We start from the raw sequence: 24591 nt of genomic DNA, 5'->3' as shown, positions 1-24591 counted from the left end.
AAGCGGTTTAACATTTACAAATGGCAGCCTGGTGGGAGGAGGGTCCGGGAAATCAGCCTCATACTGTTTCAGTCTGTATTCCTACAGTATTTGTGTGTTTACATTTAGATATTTAGTTTAAACATGTAAAACACAACAAAATTAAGTTTCATTTCCGAGAAGGTTCAGGAAGTCTCACCTTTAAAAATAAATACAATTAATATAAACAGAAACATTCTAACTTTCTGCCAGTGTTCATCATACACATGTCAATCAAATTAACCGTGTTTATGTCCAAAACACAACTATGGAAATAATCTTTAAAAATCAATGTATTATTTCCATAGCGACAAGAATCTTCCAAGAAGTATCTCCCTGTGAATCAGTGTATCTCCTCCTCACACATGCAGATCAGTCTGGGTCAGTGTTTTCTTTGCATATCGCTCTCTCTCTCTCTCCATTAACTCCCATGTATTTAGCCACCAGGTCAGTGAGTCCTGTCTGACTCAGTCGCCTCCCTGAGGGGGAACCAGAGTCGTCCCACTCTGCAGATAGTCACCCATCAGTGGATTATACACCCTGCTGAGGAGGCTGCTGGTGGCTCACACAGTGGCAGTGGGAAGCAACGTTGTCATGCCGACTGCAGGGGTTTTAGCTGTTTCCGTCACCCGCTGAAACAGCTGTTAGTCGGCGGATTAACGATGAGCTCCAGCCTCACAGTACGGCCTCGGGAAACATTAGAGACAGAATAACATCATTACAACAATTTATCTGACACCACACACACACACACACACACACACACACACACACACACACACACACACACACACACACACACACACACACACACACACACACACACACACACACACACACACACACACACACACACACACACACACACACACACACACACACACACACACACACACACACACACACACACACACACACACACACACACACACACTAGGAAGAACAGGACAGCAGCTATTGATGCAAATACATTTATTAATAAAATGATTAATGAAATATTTTGAATTATGGAACATCATGGAATCTGCATTTATACAGAGTTCATTTGCAAAACAAATATTACAACGGGGAAGGTCCCTTTAGACAGAATATTTACGGTATGTAATCACAAATATGCAAAATACAAACTGAATCAAATGAGGCACAAACTGAATGATGTATACAGAGTATGGAATAAATTATGGGAAATACATTGGAATGTTTTACCCTTTGGCTAACATGGACAGGCTTGGTATTAGTGTTGTAGTTAAGCTAGAGGAAAAGATCCCACTATAGAACAAGAGACAAACACATGGCACAATCTCATAGTGTCAACATTCATATTTGACATTCGTTTACAGTATAAAGCATTATTAGGAAAAGTGATGTTTACACCTGCGGTAAAGCTGATAATGAATTGATTGACTGATTGGAAGTCAACACAAAAAGAAATATTTAAAAAAATCAAATCACTCAGCAGTCTGGCAGACTGTTTCCCTGGCTAACACTTCCCTTCATTATCAAGAACACAACATGTGGATTAATCCGCTACTAAAAATAGTCCCTAACAAGTAGTAACTCATTTACTATAAGAAACAGCTTCAATGTATTCAAAAATACGTATTGTCAGCTGTTTTTGTAGATTTAGGACGTCACAAAGTAACGAGAGACAGATGCCACGTTGTTTGTTTTCATGGGATTTGATAATAACTAAAATAGAAAATGACTATCCTAATCCTTTAACAGGTTTTGGAACCAGAGCTTTTCCATTTGTTTTATAAACATTTAGTTTTTCTCATTTTCATAGCTGCATAATACTCCTATTGTCTGCGAAGTGTTGTTGCTGGTGTATTTCGCCTCTTTATTTCCACGCCTCCTGGGCATAGGACGGAAAGAATACAAAAGCACAGTACAGACAGCCCTACTGGGCGAGAAGAGAATTGACCTGACAGAGGAAGAAGAGTGTGGCAGGGAGGGAGGGGGAAAGAAAGGAAGTGGAGAAGAAGAGGATGCCAAGCGAGGCTTTGTTCACCCACCCCCCTTTTTGAGGAAAGGAAAGAGAATCGCTGAAGTGAGAAGTGGCACGGAGTCCATCCTAATGACGAGCGGCGAATAGAGGAGGAGAAGAGGAGAAGCCCTGTGGGACGTCACTGTGCTGGAGGGCTGCAGTGTTAGAGTCCACACACACACACACACACACACACACACACACACACACACACACACACACACACACACACACACACACACACACACACACACACACACACACACACACACACACACACACACACACACACACACACACACACACACACAACTCCCTTACTCCACACAATGAATGCACCAGTTTCCCCAAACCATGATCTTCTGCATCAAAGTGTCGGGTCAAGGTCAGCCTCTACAGTACAAAGGAAGGAGGTGTGCTTCTCCAAACCAACAGACAAGGACACTTGCAAACTAATTAAGATAAATGACTGGACTGCACAATGCTCAGGAACAATCAGAGCGCCGTGGCTAACAAGTGATTGCCAACAAGTGTTTCCTTCCTGTTGAAGTAAAGACGACAGGAGTGCCTCTGCCTCGCCAACTGGGCCAGACACAGAGAGGGGGGGGGGGGGGCAGAACCCTGTCTCTCTTCTCTTTGTCTCTGAGGGTAGAGACAATACATCTCTGCTTCTCTCATCCCAACAAGTTACTGTCAAGTCATCACGAAGACCTGAACATAAAGCAACATCACGGAGAAATGAAGACACACTAATCCATTCCTTCTACATTTGACAATGAGGATTTCCTGTGTAAAGAGGCAATAATCAGAAATGATAGATGTGGGAGGAGTCTATGTTATAGATCATTTAGTAAGGAACCTTCCTACCTTGACTTCGTCCACAGCCAATATCTCCAAATAGTCACAACATGTCTCACCCATTATTAGACAGGGAGGGAAAGTAGGCCAGCAGTCCAGACTTCACTGTGTACACACACACACACACACACACACACACACACACACACACACACACACACACACACACACACACCACACACACACACACACACACACACACACACACACACACACACACACACACACACACACACACACACACACACACACACACACACACACACACACACACACACACACACACACACACACACACACACACACACACACACACACACACACACACACACACACACACGCACACGCACACACACACACACTCTCTGGTGAGTGGGAGATGTGTCTATACCCACCACAAAGACAGACTACGTTCAGGGGCTGGAGTTCACGTGGGATTCTACAGTACTGGCCAGCAACACTCTGTTACTAAACTTAAGTCTAGGAATTGAATACACTTTGGAAAGTATAATGCTTTGGATATCTAGTATCTATTAATGCAGTTTAAGTGCCGTCACAAAAGGTATATTCTATCTTTAATATATAAGCAGTATTAGAGGATTATAAAAGTACATATTGCAGTAGAGAGTATACAACGCAGGATTTAAATTAATAGATTTTTTAACACTTTGCATAGCAGGTTAATCAGGACATGCTCAACACATCCTGCTCAGCGTCTACGATGAGTTTAGAGTCGGCGCCTCAGACACGGACTGAACCACTGAATCACACGTCGCTGTTCTCACGTGATTGTAAACATTTCATAACTCAAAGTGGACGCTGCATTTCCTTTCATTTACCAGGTAGGTAGGTAAGTAGGTAAGTAGGTACCACAAAAAGGGTCTTCTTCTACTTTAGAGCATAATCAATCAAGTTCATGAACAATCAGTCATACATAAATATCATCTTACTTCCGGTTTAGATGTGTACTACCCAGGGAGCTGCCCCAAGTATAAATTCCTGTAGAGCCTTTTTCTATTCCCCCCCACTAATCTCCTCTCATCTTAACTACTACGATAAAGTAAATATTGCACAAAGCAAATCATATGAAATTTGGATTTTCAAAAAGAAAGAACACCACTTTGGTGGATTATCCTGTAGTGCATTTTACAAAAACCTGTGTATCTTGCATGTAGGCGTAAAGCACACTTCCTGTTCATAGTAACATTGCATAGAAGTCTACGAAACAGGTCAAATTTGGCATGGCTTTGCATACGGAGGATTTCATTACCACAACCCTCCTACAGAGCTATCTAAATCGTCACACAATCAGATGCTGGTGAAACAAAAGAAGTGAATCAGAGCTGAATCATCTTCATCATCATCATCATCATCATCATCATCATCATCATCATCATGGCCTGCTTCTGAAATCAGCTGTCACGGTTTTCATTTGGCCCATTTGTTTTAGTTGCCAGGAACAGCCAGGATGTAACCCGATCTGCTCTTGGTGAAGTCTGGCTGTGATTGGTTGATCTTGGGCTCGACGATGACCGTGCACTTCCTCCCGTTCATGCTGCACTGGATGGGACTTGTGATGTTCACCTGCAGCTTCCTCTTCTCACTGGACAGAGGAAAGAAGAGATGGACAAAGGGGATTAGGTTGTTGGCAGGCGTAAGGATACATTAGGCGAAGAATACTCACAAATACAATCAAGGTTAATCCATATACAGTTATTACTACAACAGTGATGTATATGCTTGCCACGCATTACATCCTCACATAGTTTAATGTACAGGGATATAATATGCAGATCCATTAGTGACCCCTGTGTGTGAGGGCGGAGGTATGAGAGGCTGTTCCGGACATTCATCACACACACACACACACACACACACACACACACACACACACACACACACACACACACACACACACACACACACACACACACACACACACACACACACACACACACACACACACACACACACACACACACCACACACACACACACACACACACACACACACACACACACACACACACACACACACACACACACACACACACACACACATCACACACACACACACACACACACACACACACACACACACACACACACACACACACACACACACACACACACACACACACACACACACAGATGTGCTTCTCCTTACACACGCATACCATTACTCTGTGTGCAGTAGTATTTTCAGACATGAGGTATTGTATGTACATGTACTGTAAGAGATGATTTGTTTGTGAATGAAGAGAAATTGAGATGTGAGATAGTTCTTGGCTCAGAGGTCACCAAGGTGATTAGGTGGCAACTAATACATGTTTAAAACCCTTCGGCTGCCCACATCCCTACATGCGGTTAGAAGCACATTACGACCTGGCTGATTGGACCTATAGTCCAGTTTCCTGGATGGAGCTGTGTGTAGATGGTCAAGAAGTGACACATATGCCATTACATCTCAGCTTGATGATAATCAAACAGCAGCAGGGAGTGGACTACATTTTCCATTTGGAGTCAACCACCACGAGCCATTTTAAATACTGAATACTGTATGTATTCATCTGGATTGTTTTAAGACGTTATTGGTCAATGTGTATATACAAATACATTATGTTAATTATACACAGATGCTAATAGAGTTTAAATAATCCAGCGCTCCCTAAATCATTCATCGTTTCTCCCTCCCCCATAGCCCCTGATAAACAAAGTTAAAGGTGAATTTAAATGTAAGCTTTATTTTTTTTATTTGTCAATTTTTTTTTACAGTATTGTGCAAATGTAGCTATGATGAATGCTTTTAGTCATGTAGTGAATATCTGATATTGTGACAATAGCTGCACAGAGCCGTCAGTATAAACTGTTGCCTACTCAAAAATATAGGAAATTCTTTAACAAATCTAACACGGTTATATTATCAAATCATTTGACTAAAACAAATATGATGTGACCAGCTGCTCTGATCATGTTGTCCTAAATGCCTATAATATGATTAGCTAATAAGCTAAGCTAGCTATCATATTTACCTCATAAACACAAAAGGATTATATATATTCTCATTTAACTCTTTACCCAAACACAGGTCAATCATTCCTTTCAAATGACGGTTTCATTGATCAGCAGGCTGCAGATGAGCCTCCAGCCTTGTTGATAACAACATCGTGTATATTATCTGCTTGGTGGCATAGTTTCAAACATTTAAAGCAAGAAGCCGAAATAATTTAAGGGACATTTTTTGTTGTTGTTTCGAGTGTAGTTGTGTGTTTTATGACATTGATTGTGCAAGGCAGAGGTGTGCGTGTGTGAGAGAATAACAGTGTGTGTGCATGATGATGCTGCTGTACTCTAATCATCTCTGAGTGCACGTTTCATCACATGCAGACACATAACAGGAGCCATGGAGCAGGAGGGCTGTCGCAGTAAGGACCCACATGGCGCTGTCGGGCTAGATTGGCCTTTAGCGGCTGTCCCGTCTAGTTAGACCCTCCCTGGGCCGATTGGGGCTCTGCAGCGCTTGCTCTTAAACGGGATCGATGACAGGAATCAAAGAGCGAGGAGAAAGAGGGCAGAAAGCGTGAAGCTGCTGTTCAGAGTGATGTAAATGTGGAGGGGAACGAGAGCATGGATGTGATAAGTGTCCTCTGTGTGGCAGCTCGGAGAGGAGGGGAGGACATATCCCTCTGTCCGCTCGGCGTGACACACTTTCTCCCTGACAGTTACTGACCGTGGCTGTCGTTCGTAAACAAATCTATAAACGGCAAACACTAGGATTCGCACGAGCGGCCAATCACTGTCCCTCGCTTCTAAAATTAGGAAATGAGTCGTGGACCGGACGACAATAAGTCATAAACAAGCAGCAAAAGGCTGCCCACGCTACAGCCTTTCTATCTCTCTCTGCAGAGAGGCTCAGGGTAGCACTGATGCTCGTTTCCATGGCAACCCCCCCCTGTGAACTGAACTCCCCCATCTGTCATGGCTGCCAGCCAGCCGATGGGACTGTGTGTGTGTGTGTGTTGTGATTCGTCTGTTTCTCTGAGCGTCTCTCATCCCGTTACTTCTCCATCTCCCAGAAATGCCAGAGGGGATGTTGTGCTCTCGGTGAAGGGCAAACAGGGTTACGCTCACATTCACAGAAACACACCAACACACACACACTAAGTATACACACCATCACAAAGCTTCCATTGGGTACACCACACAGGTCTTTGACACCTTTCTGACCCAGCAGTGCTGCAGCTTGCCTCTGAATAAACACTCCACGTCATCTCTGGATAGAAACATAGGATCAGTGGAGCCTTAAGGTCACTGGCTGGCCTTTTCCACCAGGAGCCAGTCGGAGCCCCGAGGGCAAACTTCTCTGGAAAATCAATTCTCTCCTTCTCCCTACCCCCAGCTGCCTTTGCCCTTCATGCCATGCTAGCCCAGGCTCACTGGCTGCCAAAAGTACACCCTCTTTACTTTACGTGAAGGTACAATACAATATGTTGGAGGCTAACGCAGGAGAGTGGCGAGATGGGTCTGTAAAATAAAAGTTGATAGGTACGAATCTTCATAGCGGTGCCGAGAGGTATCAGAGTGGAGGAATGCAGCAACATAAAAGGACGAGCAGGGATATTTTGAGATCGGAGAGCCAGGATTACCTTCTCTCCCCCTTCTGAGTCATCCCTCTAATAGTGTACCTGGCTCTCCCCCAAGCTCTCTGCTGTTTAAAAAAACATGAGTGCTCAAGGGGGAGGAGGGGGGGAGGATTCTGCAAAGCTGAGGAGCTACAGTATAAAGACTCGGGACTTTAAGCAGGTGATCAAAGTTGGATCTTTCCGCACTTCTAACTTTGATGACAGAGCTGTTCTTTACTGTCTCTTTTCCCGCGGCATAGGTCTACGGCCTTGGGTATTGCTGCTATCTCTCTTAAGGAGGGGCAGCTGGGCGCATTGTTGTTGCCAGCTTATGACCGAGCACAAGCCGCCATGAGGTAGTTTGTTGTTCAGGGACGTCTAGAAGCCCTTCTTTTCTCTGGAACCTAGGTTCCCTGGCGCACATTCTTTTCTATGGACGACAGCAGTTAGATTCAGGGTCCATATTTGTTTAGTCTCGCTGATGAAGAATGTTGATTATTACACTCTGAACTAGTTCAAACCTGGAGCTGCAGAAGAGTTCTTCAGAATGGATTGTGGCATCTCAACCGTGTGGTCAAACCGTGGCCCGTGAATTCTCCGGCCGAAGCTCTCAGTGTTTGCCATCAAAGCCCCAGCTCTCCTCGTGTCTCTCTGAGTCCTGAGTCCCATTGCTTCAGAAGGTTCCCCCACACCTGCCTCTAAATAATAAATAAAAACTTGCAGTGCAATCTGATTTATATTAATGGGGCCCTATTATGTTTTGGGGGGGGGGTTTATCTTCCTTGTCGCATATTGTATAGGTGTTTTGTGCATTCAAATCCCTGTGTTCCATCCAGAGGGAGTTTCTCTCCCATACACTCCCCCCCCCCCCCCCTGCCTGAAACACATCCATTGGTCTCTTTTGTTTACTTCCGTAACATAGCGACATCACTCTGTAGACATTGGGCTTTTCTTGGATAGCGCTTTTACAGGATTGGTTCTCATGGAGACTAATGTAGGAGGTAAATATATGCATCAAAAAGGGAAGCTATTAGCATGAAAAACACAGATTGTACAAATAAAAGAGAATAGAGCAGATTGTGTGTCAGGAGTGGGACACAAGGACACAACTCGTCCACTCTGAAGGAATGGGCTGTATCCAAAATAGATCCACACAGACACCTGCAGGTTGATGCAAACGGGGCAGGATATGGACCCATGCTGTTGGTCTGTCGGAGCCTCAGTGCCTCCACACACAGCTCAGACCAAGGGATGGCACTTTCTCCAAACAACAACACAACAGTCTCCTCACATCAATATTTCAGTTCAAGAAAGCAAATGCAAAGAGAGAGGAGAAGGCATCAACACATGTCCTGTATACTGTGTGTGAGTATGTGTGAAGGTCAGGCACCATGGGGCAGGACCGAGGGAGCTCACACACTGCAGACAGAGCCATGCTGCCTTTATGATTGATGGAGCGTCAGGCTTATCTCCAGGCTGCCTGGGCACATTGTAGAAGAGCATCTCCACATTTCCTCAGGCGCAGCGGGAGGAGACACCATCTTTACGGAGAGGTGGATCATTAACTACGGTTCAGGTTCATTCAAAAGATAGTGGTGGGGAGTCATATTGTTAGGATGCCTTGCAGCTTGTGCAATATTCAAATGTTTTTTAAGCATCTCATTTGGATTGTGACTATTAATCTGCTTTTATTCCATGTCATCTCTTTTTTTTTTTTTTAAAACACATTTTTTAGAAGCAGACAGAGAGCAACGATGGCTGACATGCAACACAATCAGAATTGAAATAGGGGTGTTGCAATCCGTCCGCTACATGGGAAGCCCGCTCACCCGGGGGAGACAACATGATAAAGGTACTCAATCAAATGGCTAATGTATGTTTAGTTATTTCAGTAAAGAGAATCATTCGATAGGTTAGTTTGGATATAAGGTTATGAATAGTTTAGATAAGCCACTGATCTTTTGCTGCCATCCTTTATCATGTGATCACATTGGTCCGTATCATGTTATAAACTGTATCAGTGCCTCACTTTAATGAGAATAATACTAAAAGAAGAAGTTGTTTTAAGTCCATGTTTCCTAATCCCCTTGCATTTCTCCCCGTCTTCTTAGCCACCCACATGCATTTGCATTTAACACCAGACCTGACACAGCATCCTGCTTCCTCTCCCAGTCACACCCACATGGCAGCATCACACCTCTCACGTGCTCCTGTGTGCTACATACACAAACACACTGGAGAGGAAGCAGAAAGACACACAGAGCAGTGAGGAGCCTTTAAAGGCTGTCAAACAATGCGACAACGAGTTTGAATAGATGGAACTTACTGGCCTCATCTGCCCCAGTTAAAAGAGTGCACACTGCCTTAGAGGATGTCTGGGTGCAGTTCTTTAATTAGCATCCCTGTTCCTAAGTTATACAGTGTTGCTCGTACTGCAGATGAGGAGCATGAATAATGGAGCTCAAGCTGTTTTGACGGCACGCTGAGTTAAGATACAGATAAAGCGGTATGATACAGGTGCTTTAGCTCAGCATTAATAAAGGGCTCGAGGGAGATCTCAAGAGTGGAGAAATGATATCAGTTCAAGTCACGGTTAACAAGCCTTGACTTTTCTGCATACTGAATGTTGCCCTCTTCTCCTCTCGATGTACAACTTTTAAAAACGTTTCAGTCTCTTCTGACCATTCGTAATTGACTCAACTCACATAACCTATTCTTAGCTGGTGTTCCCATGTTTAAAAAGACTGCATTATCTTACGTTTGTGGAAAAGGGTATTATAAACACTTTTCTAATAACTTACTATCTCCATATTTCCAATTTCCCTTTATAGTTTGCCCAAAGGCATCCTATATGGTGTTATAGAGCTCGACAAGACAGCGGTAGAATGTTTCGAGGCAAAGCAGAGCAGCACTGAAGCCCTTCTGCAGCAGCCGTGTTTGGCTATTTCAGGAGATACTCGGCATTCATTTATACCTAAAGGCAGCTTGTGCTTGCAGTATTTACTAAGCTGTGAAAGAGCAGTGAATCCGGGTATAGATATCGCTTCACCCCGTCTCTAATAGTCGGCTCCCTTTCTCGTCGTTATCTTTTCTTCTCGCTGCAGAGCAGAAAGAGCCGTACTCACAACGGGAGGGATTACTAAGTAGGTCATGTTAAAGAACGGGGGGGAAATGCGCTGACAGCAAAAACTGGTATTGATTAAAAAGTGTATTGAAAGGAATAGAAAGGAGCAAACGAAAAGGGAGAGGTCGGTCTTTAGTATCCATGGAGAAGTGGAGGTCAGAGGTCGAGCTGCCTAAGCGAGGCTTACATCAAAAGGAGGCGATAGGAGTCTGAGCATCTATGCTGTTGCAGGCCCAAACTACTGAAACAGAGGTCAGGAGCCGAGCCATGGACAACACTGAAAAACATCTTATTCATCACCATCTAAAACATGTTCCCCAAAGACACATTCCATTTCACAATATTATGAGGCTGCTACACTCCCAAGAGGCTCCATTTGAAGCTGGATCACACATGAACAGTCAAGCTCCTTTTGTTACCATGCTTAGCTTGGATTTCCACTTCTTTATGCACAGAAAGCAAGAACCAGGCTGCTGCAGAAGCTGCCTATAAAGTGCCTCTGAGGTGTTTTGAATTACATTTATTTTATGATCCTTAAATGTGACAGCATAATATGTTGTCAAAATTTGCTATATAATATATATATATTTTTTTTAATTATTTCTACCGTGTTGTGTAATGTTTATTTATACTGTTCATGCTCACTACTTGTAGCACTTAGGGATTTGAATTCAAATATGAAGTGCTTTATAAATGGAACCCATTATTATTATTATTATTCTGATTCTGACACTACAAAGTGTGGCCACTTTACCCAACATCACTGTTCTGGCCAAGATTAACCTCCTGTGACCTTGCAATACCCTTGAGGGAAGCAGAAGATGCTGTGGACGGCAACATGTGAGCGGACCACTGGTAGTCTGTCCGCATGGCATCTGGAGGCGAACTCTGCCTTGTCCCAGAGGACAGAGGGTGAATGATGGTCAATAAGTGCTCCTTATGCAAGCTGCGCTGAGGAGTGCAGCGCAGACAGATGCTCTGCTTAAACAAAAGGACACTCTTCTCACCTCTACGCCTCTCTGTTTAAGAGATCTGTGGGAGATGAAGCACCACCGGAAATGTACAAAGCAGCGCCCTCCGCCTCTGGGGCTCCACAGATGGTGGGGGCCACCTCGCACTGCAGAGCCATAATGGCCACACAGCAGGGGGGTTAAACAAGCGTGTGTGTGCGTGTGTGTGTGTCGTAACGAGTGAGACAAACCTTACTCACTGATCAGCTGTGCATTTGGCCTTTCAGAAGGACTCTCATGGCTGAATGGAGTACACATTAGGTAAATCAATATGCTGGAGCACAATGAGTCAAAAGCGAAAACAATGCCAGGCTGCCACAATTAGTTGCTCATTACTGAAGGGACTGCGCTTACTGTTCAAGTGGCTGCACCTCCTATTCTGTTTGTTAAAGGCAATCAATATGTCAATCAAAGGGTCGTTTATTTTCATCTGTTGACATTTTACTGCTTTTTTATTCAGTGGTAGGAAGGTTCGGATGTGAGTCACCATCAGGGACCTGCGCCTTCTGTGTTGGGAGGGTCTAGGTTTTGACGAGTTTCAATTGTTAAACTGTTTTATAAAAATATGACAAATTCATGCTTTTATATTCTCCGATACAGCTGTGGTGAGATGTAGAGCTTACAGAGCCAGTGCTAAGACCAACCAAAGTGACATTATCATGATACATGTAACTATAGATCAGCTTCTTTCAGGCATTGTCAGTCAAAGTATTCACAGAGGGGTCTATCCTCAATCTCAAAACAAAACATTTCTTTGTATGCAATATTATTTCAACTGTTCAACTGTGTTGTTTGTACTTTTGAGCTATTGTCTCTTTGATCATGATTTATAGCTTTTATATAACGTTTTATTTCACCCAGAATCACAGTGAATCAGTTTGACTCTACTCTGCTACCAAACAGGTGTATGCATAAACTAAAATATTGTTTCTATTTCTCTACTACTTTCCTGAAGACAGAAAGGTAGCCTTTAAAGCCTTCCTAAAAGTCCTTTAGGCATTTATTGTTAAGATCTGTCTGTAACATTACGAACCGACCAAATATGGACCCGGCGGATTCAGCTTTTTTGATGCTTCAGGTGGACAGTCTTGGGTGCTCTCTGGAGTACATTTTTTATACGTGGGATGACGCCTCATCTATACGGGGTAGAGTGGCTGCTTTGAAGGAGGCACGCCAGAAGGTTGCTCGCAAGCCCTGGCTCAGGAGTTTGTTGCCTGAGTGGCTACAACTTTTTACCAGTAGTCCTGGAAACTTTTCTCAAGCCTCTAACCCTTTCCTGGGACTTCTGTACTGGTAGAGGTCCACGGTGTCTCCAAGGGGCCTGTAGGAGACGCAGGGCCAGGATTCCAGCCCGTGCCCCAGCAGCCATGTTTCCGGCTCCAGAACTGGACCTTACAGCCATGTTTCCGGCTCCAGAACCGGAGCTTACAGCCATGGTTCCGGCTCCAGAACCGGACCTTACAGCCATGTTTCCGGCTCCAGAACCGGACCTTACAGCCATGGTTCAGGCTCCAGAATCGGACCTTACAGCCATGTTTCCGGTTCCAGAACTGGACCTTACAGCCAAGTTTCCCGCTCCAGAACTGGACCTTACAGCCAAGTTTCCCGCTCCAGAACTGGACCTTACAGCCAAGTTTCCCGCTCCAGAACCGGCCCATACAACCATGGTGCCGGCCCCAGTAGCCATGGTTCCAGGCCTAGTTCTGGCCCCAGCAGCCATGGTCCAGGCCCCAGTTCCGGCCCCAGCGGCCATGGTTCCAGACCCAGCTCTGGCCCCAGCTGCCATAGTCCCTTCTCTGGTCCCTTCGCTAGTCCCTTCCCAAGTCCCTTCTCTAGTTCCTTCCCTAATCCCTCCTCAGGTCACTTCTCCAGTTCCCTCTCGAGTTCCCTCTCGAGTCACCTCTCAAGTCCCTTCTCGAGTCACTTCTCCAGTCCACTCTCGAGTTCCCTCTCCAGTTCCCTCCTCTAGTCCCTTCTCTAGTCCCTCCTCTAGTCTCTGCTCTAGTCCCTCCTTTAGTCCCTCCTCTAGTCCCCTCTCAAGTTCCTCCTCTAGTTCCCCTCTCGAGTCTCCTCTCGAGTTCCCCCTCGGTTCTCCTCTCGGTTCTCCTCTCGAGTCTCCTCTCGAGTCACGTCTCAAGTCCCTACCCAATGTCCTGGTCCATTGGAGGTTCCGCTGGGGGTCCTGCCAACTCCATGTCCTGTCCCGTTGGAGGCCCCGTCGACTACTCCTCTGCCAGGGGTCCTACCAATCGTATGTCTGTCCCGTTGGAGGTCCCGCCGTCTACTCTCCTGCCGGGGGGCCTGCCAATCCCGTGTCCTGGTCCTCTTCCGTGGGGGATCCTGCCGAGGCCTGTCCCACCAGCTCCGACACCGGTTCCTGCCCGGCCTCCGGTGCTTTCCCGTCAGCGCCTTCCTGCCCGGCCTCCGGAGATGTCTGGTCTTCGCCCTCGAGCCCGGCCCTCTGAGAGCCCGGCCCTCTGAGAGCCCGGCCCTCTGAGAGCCCGGCCCTCTGAGAGCCCGGCCCTCTGAGAGCCGCAGTCTTCACCCTCGATCCCGGCTCCCTGAGAGCCACGGCCTTCGCCCTCGAGCCCGGCCCCCTGACTTTCCCGGCCGCGGCCCTCGCCCTCATGCTCGTCCCTCCATAACCCCCACCTTGGACTCTGTCTTGCCCCCGGGCCGTCCGCCCGAGTCCCCCTTCTCGGCCTCTGCCTTGCCCCTGGGCCGTCCGCCCGAGACCCCTTCCGGGTCCTCTGCTGTGCCCCTGGGCTGTCAGCCCAAGCCCGTCCTCCAGACCCCCTCCACCCACTCTGTTGACCCTAGTTCTGCAGGTCCCTTTGAAGTCAATCTGTAATGGTGTCTGAACTCCAGTGACAGGTTTTACTATTTGTTGGATCAAAGTATCTCTTTGTGAAAAGACGCCTTTGGTCAGTAGAGTTGATTGGACTAAGATATGGGCGTTACATAAGGACGGATTAATGAATGGAAGGATATGGGGAGAAAGCAGGGAAGGAGGTGTAATGAATGAGTGGCGTGAAGGAGATTAAAGTGTGGGTGTATAGGAGATGAAGGGATGGGGAGCAGAATAAAAAAGCATGATGAAAAGACGTTAGGTGTGAAGATTAATAGCAGGTGGGAAATGAAGAAAGGAAGTAGGGACAGAAAACCAGGGGAGGGAGAAAGGGAAGAGAGATGGAGGAGGGAGTGTGCTGAGGCTAATCATATAATTGGCCTGACAGCGGGAGATGGTGTGGTGCTGTTGCTGGGTGGAACATGTGTGTTGGGGAGGGAGGGGGGGGTTTATGGGGTGAATGTTGAGGTCACTGAAGAGATGCAGTCTGATATCAAGGCTCCTATCAACCTCACTGTACAGCACTTAACTAAAGCTCTTATCTAAAGTGACAGTAAGATGGTAGACGACAGAGAGTGCATACATTATACTGTATACTGTACACACACTCAGGCGGGAAGATCCTATGGGAACGTAGATAGACCTACCCTGCTGTGAGGAGCATATTAAGTATAGCTCACAGCGTCAGATGGTCGATAATTCTACCAGTTTATTCAACTTCTAATTTAAATACGTTTATATACTTGGATAAATATTGCTCTGAAATAAGCCAATGAGCTGTGTGTTAAATACGTATTTTTTTCAGGAGTAGCTAATAATACATACTTTTTTTAGAAAATCCTAACATTCCTCACAAACTGTGATTGCTTGAAAAGTGACAAAGAATTAGCACATTTGTATTAATTGTTTCAGCTCTTAGTACTTCCCCCCACGTAACCAATACTATTTATTTCTCTGTGAATATGTTGACCAATTAAGAGACTAAATAACACCATCACAAATAGCTGCATCAATAAAAAAGACAATACATATCCTTTACTTTATATAATATACAAAATCGTTCACTATATAGTCATTTTAAAACAGTCACGCAAAAATAAAATATAAAACAATTCAAAGTATTTGTTACAACAACAAGGAAAGCCTAATCTCTGATGTGAAAGCACAGGGCAGATTTGTGCTAAGCCTTTCATTCAATTTGCGCTCACAATCTGTTTGTAATTAGTGTCTGATTTACTAAGACGTAAACTAATTACCCCATCAGCGTCTGGAACTGTTGCTTTAAAGTGTTGAACATTTGAGGGAGAGGCTGAAACGCAAAGTTCACAGATGGGATTTGTCTGAGATCAACAAGCTCAGGAATCAAATCCTAATGATCCTGAAATGGAAATTAAATCGTTAAAAAAGTAAACGCCTTCCAAATATTTATAATAATGACAGAGGCTGCAATTAAACTTCAGTCAGAGAAGTGTCCATGCAAAACTGATCCTTGTAAAGAGTGTGAACTTTAGTAAATCCAGGACCAGTTTTATCTCTATTAGAACGCATTTGAAATTAGGCTTAATAAAAGGTCTCACAGAGGGCAGAATATGCCAATTTGTGAGAGCTAATTACAAGAGAGCACTTTTGTTCGTATGTATTATGAGTAGGGTTGGGTATCGTTTGAATTTCCACGATTCTGATTCCGATTCCACTTTTCGATTCCGGTTCTTAACGGTTCTCAATTCCGATTCTTTGAGGGGCAGGGTAAAACAAATGATTAAGTTCTTGTTGAGAAAAACAAGCATATCTGCCCTCTCAGGCATACCAGGAAGAAATGTTTGAACATTTTAAAGCAAAATGCTTCAATCTTGTGCACTTTAAGCAGAATTACTAGAGACTAGATCTAGGGGGTACATAAACACCCATATGAAAAAGATCGGTTTACATTTGAATAATTAAATAAGTATGTGAGCATAACCAATAACCCATAGCCAATAACAAATACATGTAACGTATTTTATGTTTGTTGTTCATTCATATCTTATTTTACTATTTTATTTATGCATATTTTTTTATCTCCAGTTTAAAACGATATGTCTGGTTTACTGTCCTATAGTAGCCTATACATTGGAATGATTTCAAACCTGTTTTATCCCAATAATTATAAAGGAGTCTTTCACACACAGTGACGTCACAAGCTACCCACAATGCAACGCGCGCCATATATATATATATATATATATATAAATATGCCATTTTCCTGGAGGTGCTAATATCCTGGAGGTGCTAATATAAACAGCTAGCTAAAGTAGCCAGGCAGAGCGCACTAGTTTTTTTTTCTGAATTAACGACCGAAGAAATCGCTGCATGTCTTCGGATTACATCTCTGGATTTGAGGGGTGTGCTCTAGGTCGTTACCAGCGTAAACTAGAGCTGTGTGGGTTGTCGGATTGCCCTTACAGGCTGCCTGCAGACGTATGGAAAAACGACCCTCGAAAGTGGCCTTCGTCGATTTTGGCTGCATCTACGTCTAATTTCTGGAAACACCAGGTGAATACCCCACTTGTCACAATAATATTATCATGCCATTGCATTTATGTGGTATTTTAGAGTTGACTAGATATTGATTAAGGCAATAGACTATGATATTCTGCTTGCACCTCGCGTGAAATGGCGGATACCGGAAGTACGGTGTCGCACTCGGCCCAATACCCGTATGTGTGTGTGAAAGAAGTGCCTTGGAAATATGTGTTTACATAAATTGTGATCATAACGTTTGAGACCCACTGAGATAACTTAGACTAAAGTGAACTATCTAAACACTCAGAGTCCTTTACCTCACTGAGCTGAAGTTATCAGCCTCAGTCTGACTGGAGAGGACTCTCCCTCCACATCATCGTAGAAACATCTTATTCTTCCGTTAGAGCAGCTAGCACCAGATGCTAATAACAACAGCGCCGGTTCCAGTGCACCCTCCCTTTCTCCCTCGCTCACTCGCACTTTGGCTGCGGGTGCCAGATAAGCCAACATCCCCCATTTTCATCACTTGCAGCGCCCATCGTACAGGGTGAATGAAACGTGTAACCGGGGTGAACAAGGTGTTACATTTACTTAATTATGAATGTTGTTACATCAAGGCCGAAAATTAGGATGAGCACCAACGGTCAAAACATTTGTTTTCCCTCCCAGAGCTGTCAGAGCAGCACCTCCACAGATCTGACTGGCGCCCTAGGCGAACATCTATAATGCCAGTGCAACGGGCCGGCCCCTTTTTTGATATCGTATTCGGTTTGTTTGCGTTTCGTATGCGTTTGCGTGTAAATGGGGTCTTAGCCTATCACGTACAATGTGTTGGAGCGCTAGCCAATAGAAGCACAAGTGTAACATAGTGATGTCACTATGTCCCAGAGTGAAATTGCATTAGCATTTTCATCACAGAAGCAGAAGTTGGCTTTCTCAATGACTTAAAGGATGAATCAATACAAAATTGTCAATAGACTAATAAAGTAATAGTTTCAGTTAGTTTAAGCTTTATATTCCACCTGTCCACTAAGCATGTGTGGTTATGCTACACAACACAACTATTAGCATGGTTTACACACTTTACTGAGTGTGAGAGAAATTGTTGGACAAGGTTGTTTGGCAGTGATCAGGGCTGGCTACTGAGGAAAATTAGGTCAGACCAAGTCACACATTCACACTGTTTCATTCATACAAAGCCTCTGACGCACTCTGCACGTTTTCACGCCTTTACGTTTTTTATCTCTAGTGTTTGAAAACACATCCTCACTGTCACACACACACTGGCCGGGCCCCTCTCCATCCATCCCTCCACCGACCAGCCTCCCCCCTCAGGCTGCAGCAGCGTGCCAGAGAGTGGAGCAGGACTCCCTGCTGGCCCACATAACAATGACTGTGAGTCACTTTCATGCATGTGAGAGAATTTGTGAACTTAAATTACAATTTGACTTTCCAAATTGGAAGTTATATAACAACAAAGCAATTATATTATCCTTTAAGACACTTTGGTGACTAAACAAAAGGCAGCACAAGTTTTACACAAAGAAGATAAATTACTTTTGCCGAGACAATACTTATTATTTTATGCCAAAAATATACATAAAACAAAAAAGCCAAATCCTTAATGCTAAATCTAACAAACCTTTAAAGCTTTATTGAAAATGTAATGTATTTTGCTGGTAATAAATCTGCTCTGTTCCAGATAAAGTGGAAAATTACGCCACACTGATGTTATAGGTATTATACTATTCGTAGAATTCAATTCCATGGTGGCTGTGTAAGATTGTTTTGACTTGTGTGATGCAAACGTATTCTTGTCGAAAAGTCAACATTTATCAAAAAGATTGATGTCATAATTTCAAAAATTCATATGTTTTCATCCATGGAAATATTCCACTTCTTTTATTTAGTGGGAATGCTTAACAGCATTCCAACTATCTGTTCTTCTACGCAAACAAATTCTTTATTATTCCGCCTGTTATTTTGGCCCTCTTCTCCTCCCGCATTGAACATCACAGCAACTCCGTTCAAACATCAAAACGTTCAGCTCGGTCGGGAATCGATGGCTATTACTTTTCTCATCCATAACTTTCATAATTCTAGAGATACATCCCATAATTCATCAAATGTTTAACATGGAAGTCAATGGAGAAATTCTTCACACTTCAACAAATCTTCATGCGACTTCAACTGCTAACTGTTCATTTGTACTTTCACTGAGAAACCTCATTCCAACTTTAAAATGTTACACATCTTTCTGACATCATATTCGTGTAACACAACTTTTAAATCTGATTCTTACTTTTAGAGATATTAAACATTGTTCATACCTTGGTAAAGAGGCTTTCTTCAGATGTTAACATTAACTAGAGTGTGTGATGTCACAGCTATGAAGGAAATCTTGAAATTTGCCTTCATATTTTTTTTAAAACTGCCATAATTCCCAAACCCTACATCCCTGAGACATACTTTTTCATGACAAATGTAGGAAAACATCTAGTAGCTTGAAAAATGACAAATAATTAAGCAAAAATAATTAAACAAAATGCCTGTTGAGGGCATGAAGTGACAAAAGCGTTCAACATGCCTCCAATAAAGCCCATTGTAATTTCAGGCTGATATGTCCTCACGGTAGCAGCCGCACACCTTTAGTTAAACTGCCAAAAAGGCCACATTATTAACCCGAAAGTACACAAAAATTACACTTCAGATACTCAACTTCATTGACATGCTTCACATTTTGAAATTTCACAGATATCTGTTACGGTTCTTCGACAAAACGTTCACATGTAAGAGGTTTATCTCTCATTCAAAACAATGGTAACCTGTGATCTCTGCACACCTCGTTAGCTCAAATATAAACACCTGAAATGCCGTTGCCATGGCGACAGATCACTCGCCATGAAACACGATGTTGCTGTAAGTCCAATGGACACGGTCCGATCGCCCCCCAATCTTCACTTGTATATCATCGGTCCATGCCTCAACAGCTCTACGCCAAATCTAAGATCTCTCCATATGCCATTTCCAGGGAAGCGTTTCCATGGACTTCAGGAGTTATTGCGACATCGTCTTTTATGGCGAGGGATGCGTATCCCTCGCCATAAAAGACGATGTCGCAATAACTCCTATGAAAATGATCAAAAAGTGCTCAAACTTCACATGTGTGCTAACAGTCCAGCCGTGAAGACATCTACTGGACATGCCGTTGCCATGGCAACACAATGCCCGCCATGAAACACGGTTTTCTCATAACTTCAGTGAAAATGCTCCAAATGGCCCAAAACTTCAAAGTTTTGGTAACGATGCAGCCATCAACGCATCTAAGCGTATTATGGGATGTCATCAAATGCCGTTGGCATGGTGACAGATCATTCACCATCAAGTTAGTTCAAAAGTTTGCAGTTCAAATATTCTGCTGCTTTTCCAAGCCTTTTTACTTTATTTTCTTCTCTCATCACACATTCAAGCCCCTTGTGTTCATGTATCATTTCAATCTAAATTATTCACTTTCTTCTTACACATTACATTTCAGCATAGCAGTTTAGCGTCAGATTTTCAGCATAAAGCATTCCCACTAGCAATTTCTTCAGGAATTGCATTCTCTAGTTGATGTTTAGTCTTTCAAAAACATAATTTTCTTTGTGATCAAAACGTTTTTGTTTTTTCTAGATTCCCACGCAAAGGGAGGCATGCAGAGACAAGTTATATTCATTAAAGAAAGTTGATTTAATAACAAAATAATACTTTATTTAAAATTGAAGGTTTTGTTTGAGGATAGTTCTTAAGGTTCTGATATCAAAATATGACGTTTGAAGCTTTATTCAAAAACCTCAATTGAGGTTTTTAATGTGAAATAACTACAGACAATTTGGTTTTAATGCTGTAAACGCATTTCAGTCAATAACAAAAATATATGTATAGTCCTGTTTAGAGGACTGATATCTGGCTCTTTGTCTTTCTTTCTACAGTAAGCTTTAAGAAAAGCTTGTTGCTGATTTCCCCTAACACACATTCCATCCTTCCTCTTCTGTTCTTCCTGTCTAATCTTCATATTCCTCTCACATTATCTCTCTTCTACACTGTTAGCTTTTGTTCTTGTGTCTGCGGTCTGGGATGAGATGTACCACTATGATCTCCAGCCAGCAGGGTTATTAATGGATCGCATTCGTATCAGACAAACATGGATCCAATGGTTGCCATGGGAACTGCATCCGCAGCGCCCCAGAAAGGAGGGAGGCAGAGAGAGAGGGAGGGAGGAGGATGAGGAGAAGAGGAATGTATAAAGTGAAAAACAAGTGGGGGAGGGGGCTGCAGAGGGGAGGGTGATTCATGGAGAAAGAGGAAACAGAGAATGAGGGATGGAGGGAAAGAGGAGAAGAGAGGAGCCCACTTCTATCAGTGGGAAACATTTGATTCAGCAGAAAAGATGACCTTGGAGAGGAAGACAAAGGCAGCATGGCTTTCTCTTCTCCCTTTTGTATGCTCCTCTTATCCCACTGCTTTAAATGATGTTAGTGCCACCTCCAGCTATTACCAGAAAATACACTTTGACACATTTAATAAATGTTTTTGTTATTAAATATTCACACCTCTCTGTGGTTAAAAAATATTCAGCAACAGATGTTAACTTTTTGAAAAGAACAACGACTTCATCGGTTTCTCTGCATTTGACCCATCCTAGTGTTAGGAGCAGTGGGCTGCCATTATGTACGGCACCCGGGGAGCAGTGGAGGGAACGGTGCCTTGCTCAGGGACACCTCGGTAGCACTTGGTCTTTCCGGGACTTGAACTGGTGACCTTCCAGTTGCCAAGCCAAGTACCTATGGACTTCGCCACCCCTGTTGAATACATGCTTAACACCATTTTCCACAAGAAACATGTTTTTTAAACCACATTTCCAGGTACTACATTGGACCGATGCCAATACACCTTTCAAATAGGATTAGGTAATCAATAAGTGACCAATGTGTCATGATGGGTTCCACAGTTGTCCCTGCCATCCTAAAATACAATTATTCCAATTCGTTTCACCCATCAAAGCAAACATATTTTAAATTAAAGGGGCCCTATTGTGTTCTTTTGGGTTTTCCTTTTCCTGTAGTTAGTTATATAGGTTTTTGTGAATGTAAATGGTCTGCAAAGGCTCAAATATAAAAGTTCCCTCCAGAGAGAGTTTGTCTCCCACACACTAACCTGAAACGCCTCGTTTTACTTCCGTAACAAACTGACATCACTATGTAACACTGTCGCTTCTCTTGGCTAGTGCTCCAACCTATTGTACATGATTGTACTCTCAGGGGCGGGACATCTCTAAGCGGTTGAGAGCAGACTGGAATCACACATTTGAGTTGTTGTGCTTTTTGTTGCATATTCACGGGGGGACCGAAAGAAGAAAGAACACCAAATCATCTCTATCATTTGTAATTATACCACACGTCACAACCGATCATTCAGTCATCAGTTAAGCTCACACTGGTGCTTTAATACATCTTTGGAAGGAGATGATGAAGACATACGCAGACAATGTGACTAAACATCCATCTTAGTCAAACACTAACTGAAAGGAAGATAGTGAGCAGAGCATACTGACGCCAACATGTCTGCAGTGAGTCAACTACTGTGACTATGGAATCACAATTAAATCACATTTGACTGAAGAGTACCTTTTCTAAACACAACACCTTCTACATCTCGATGTCCTTCTCAATGTTTGCATGTTTTACAGTATTGTCCTTCCACTCTGATCTCACCTCCCCCCTCTTACAGTAGCACATTAGTCCTGACACACACTCATGAACACTTTTTCCTCCAATTTGTTGATCCCCTGAAGCAGTGTGGCTCGGCGCTCCCCCAAATCCCTTCCGCAGTGGGCAGGGGGAGGCTAAACGCTCAGGTCTTAAGGGAAAGAGGGGCAGGAGGCATCAACAGAATATGAGTGCATCACTCTGACAGATCAATGAAGGACTGTGTACCGCACACACTCCTGCTGACTCATACTGTAGGGAGGGTGAGGAGGGGGGCGCTGAAGGACAAGGACAGAAGGAGTGAGTGGGAGGGAGGGAGGGAGGAAAGGACAAAAGGCGGTGATGGAGGTTAGCAAGAGTAAGAGAGAGAAAGTATGAATGGATGTAGCCATGCTTGAAGATGGAGGTACATTGTGTGTCACGGAGACAAGTGTGGACAGTTTACAAAGAGGAAGGAAGCTAAGGGGAGGATATGCTCACTGAAGGCCTCAAGCACCAGGAGGGTAGACAAAACCAATCGATTAATGCAGCGGTCCACAAACTTGGGGTTGGCATGATCGACAAGGTTACAACATGAATGTAAGGGGTTGCAAAATGATGACTCGTTTCCTCCCAGTGTTTCATGAGAAAAGCGCTCCTAGACCTTTTTTAATGTTTCTATGACAACGATATTTCCACAACATTGCTTTATTGAGACAGACAAGCATCATCACCCCCTTGGATTTGATCATCTGTTTGTGCTACTATATATTTGCTTGACAGTGTTTTTTCACTGTGTGCACCACCCAGAACATTCTTGCACTCACACTTTTTATGAATGAGCTTCTCCACTCAGTCTGACAGCCATAGAGTGAGGGAGGAGGACGATCAAATAAAAGTCACACACTCACCGCCTTCAGATAGTCCGGATAAAGACGCTGGGCGGGCCGCTATTCCTCAAGACGGCCGGATGGGACAAAATGTTTTCATTGGAATCAATTGAAAAAAGACGCTGATGATCAGAAAAAGATGCTACACGCTCTAATTAACAACATTTTCAAAAAGGAGAAATGCTCCAAAGAATTATACGGTTTACTTTTAATGGCAGTATCCATCAGTCCACCCTTTTATTCCAAGCTGTAATACCTCAATACGATTTAGATACATTTCCATAACATTTTAAAGAGGCATTCATATTGCCCTCAGGAAGAATTGTAAATATTTTGACAATCCCCTGACTTTTGATCTCAGGCAATTTTCAAAAAATAACTCTTTATGTACTATTAGCATGCTTACATGCAGGTGAGTAAAGTAAACCTTACACCTTCTCCTACACCACTGTGCCTTCATATTGTATAGCCTCACATGACTGTTTCCTCATAGTTTTACAACTCCAAGGCCACAAAGTATGGAGATAAATCTCTTGTTGATTGTTACGGCTCACAACGTAGTTATTTGTTAATATTCTGTTAATATCCAATATTTTCTTTAAAAGGTAATGAAACCAAGAAAAAAGTCCATTGTATTTAACATATATTCGACATTGTTTAAAACTTTATATGGAGCTTGTTGTTGTTGTTGTTGTTGTTGTTGTGTGTCCGTACTGTTATTGTTTATCTGAGCTCTGCTGCAGCTACAGTCCCTCCAGTGGGACAACAGAGAACTGAACGGACATCTTGACATCACAATCAAAGATGGGTGCTGACCCTCTGAATGCTTTTGGTAATGACTCAAATGTGTCTATTAATGAAAAAATCTGCAATTTCTGGCTTTTGCTTTTTTTTTGGTATCTGAAAAGAAAAGGTTTGTACTATTTCTCAAAACAAGGTGTTTAACGTCAAGTTTTATTTTGCCACAGTCAACATGTTTCAACCTTCAAAATTGTTGTTTTCTGACC

At 43.5% G+C, this 24591-nt stretch overlaps 1 protein-coding gene across 1 annotated transcript in view; it reads right to left on the bottom strand.

The window, feature by feature from the left end:
- Positions 1-3144: 3144 nt before the first annotated feature.
- Positions 3145-24591, bottom strand: part of myo1d (myosin 1D) — a 126520-nt gene continuing 105073 nt past the window's right edge. The window contains exon 24 of the mRNA XM_034107571.2: positions 3145-4466. Coding sequence (XP_033963462.1) covers positions 4310-4466 — 157 coding nt within the window. The 3' untranslated portion in view covers positions 3145-4309. The remainder of the gene's footprint in view (positions 4467-24591) is intronic.

Source organism: Pseudochaenichthys georgianus, chromosome 19, assembly GCF_902827115.2.
Source record: "Pseudochaenichthys georgianus chromosome 19, fPseGeo1.2, whole genome shotgun sequence".
Lineage (NCBI taxonomy): Eukaryota > Metazoa > Chordata > Actinopteri > Perciformes > Channichthyidae > Pseudochaenichthys > Pseudochaenichthys georgianus.
The sequence above is the reverse complement of the archived record's forward strand: the minus strand, read 5'-3'. Positions and strand labels throughout refer to the sequence as shown.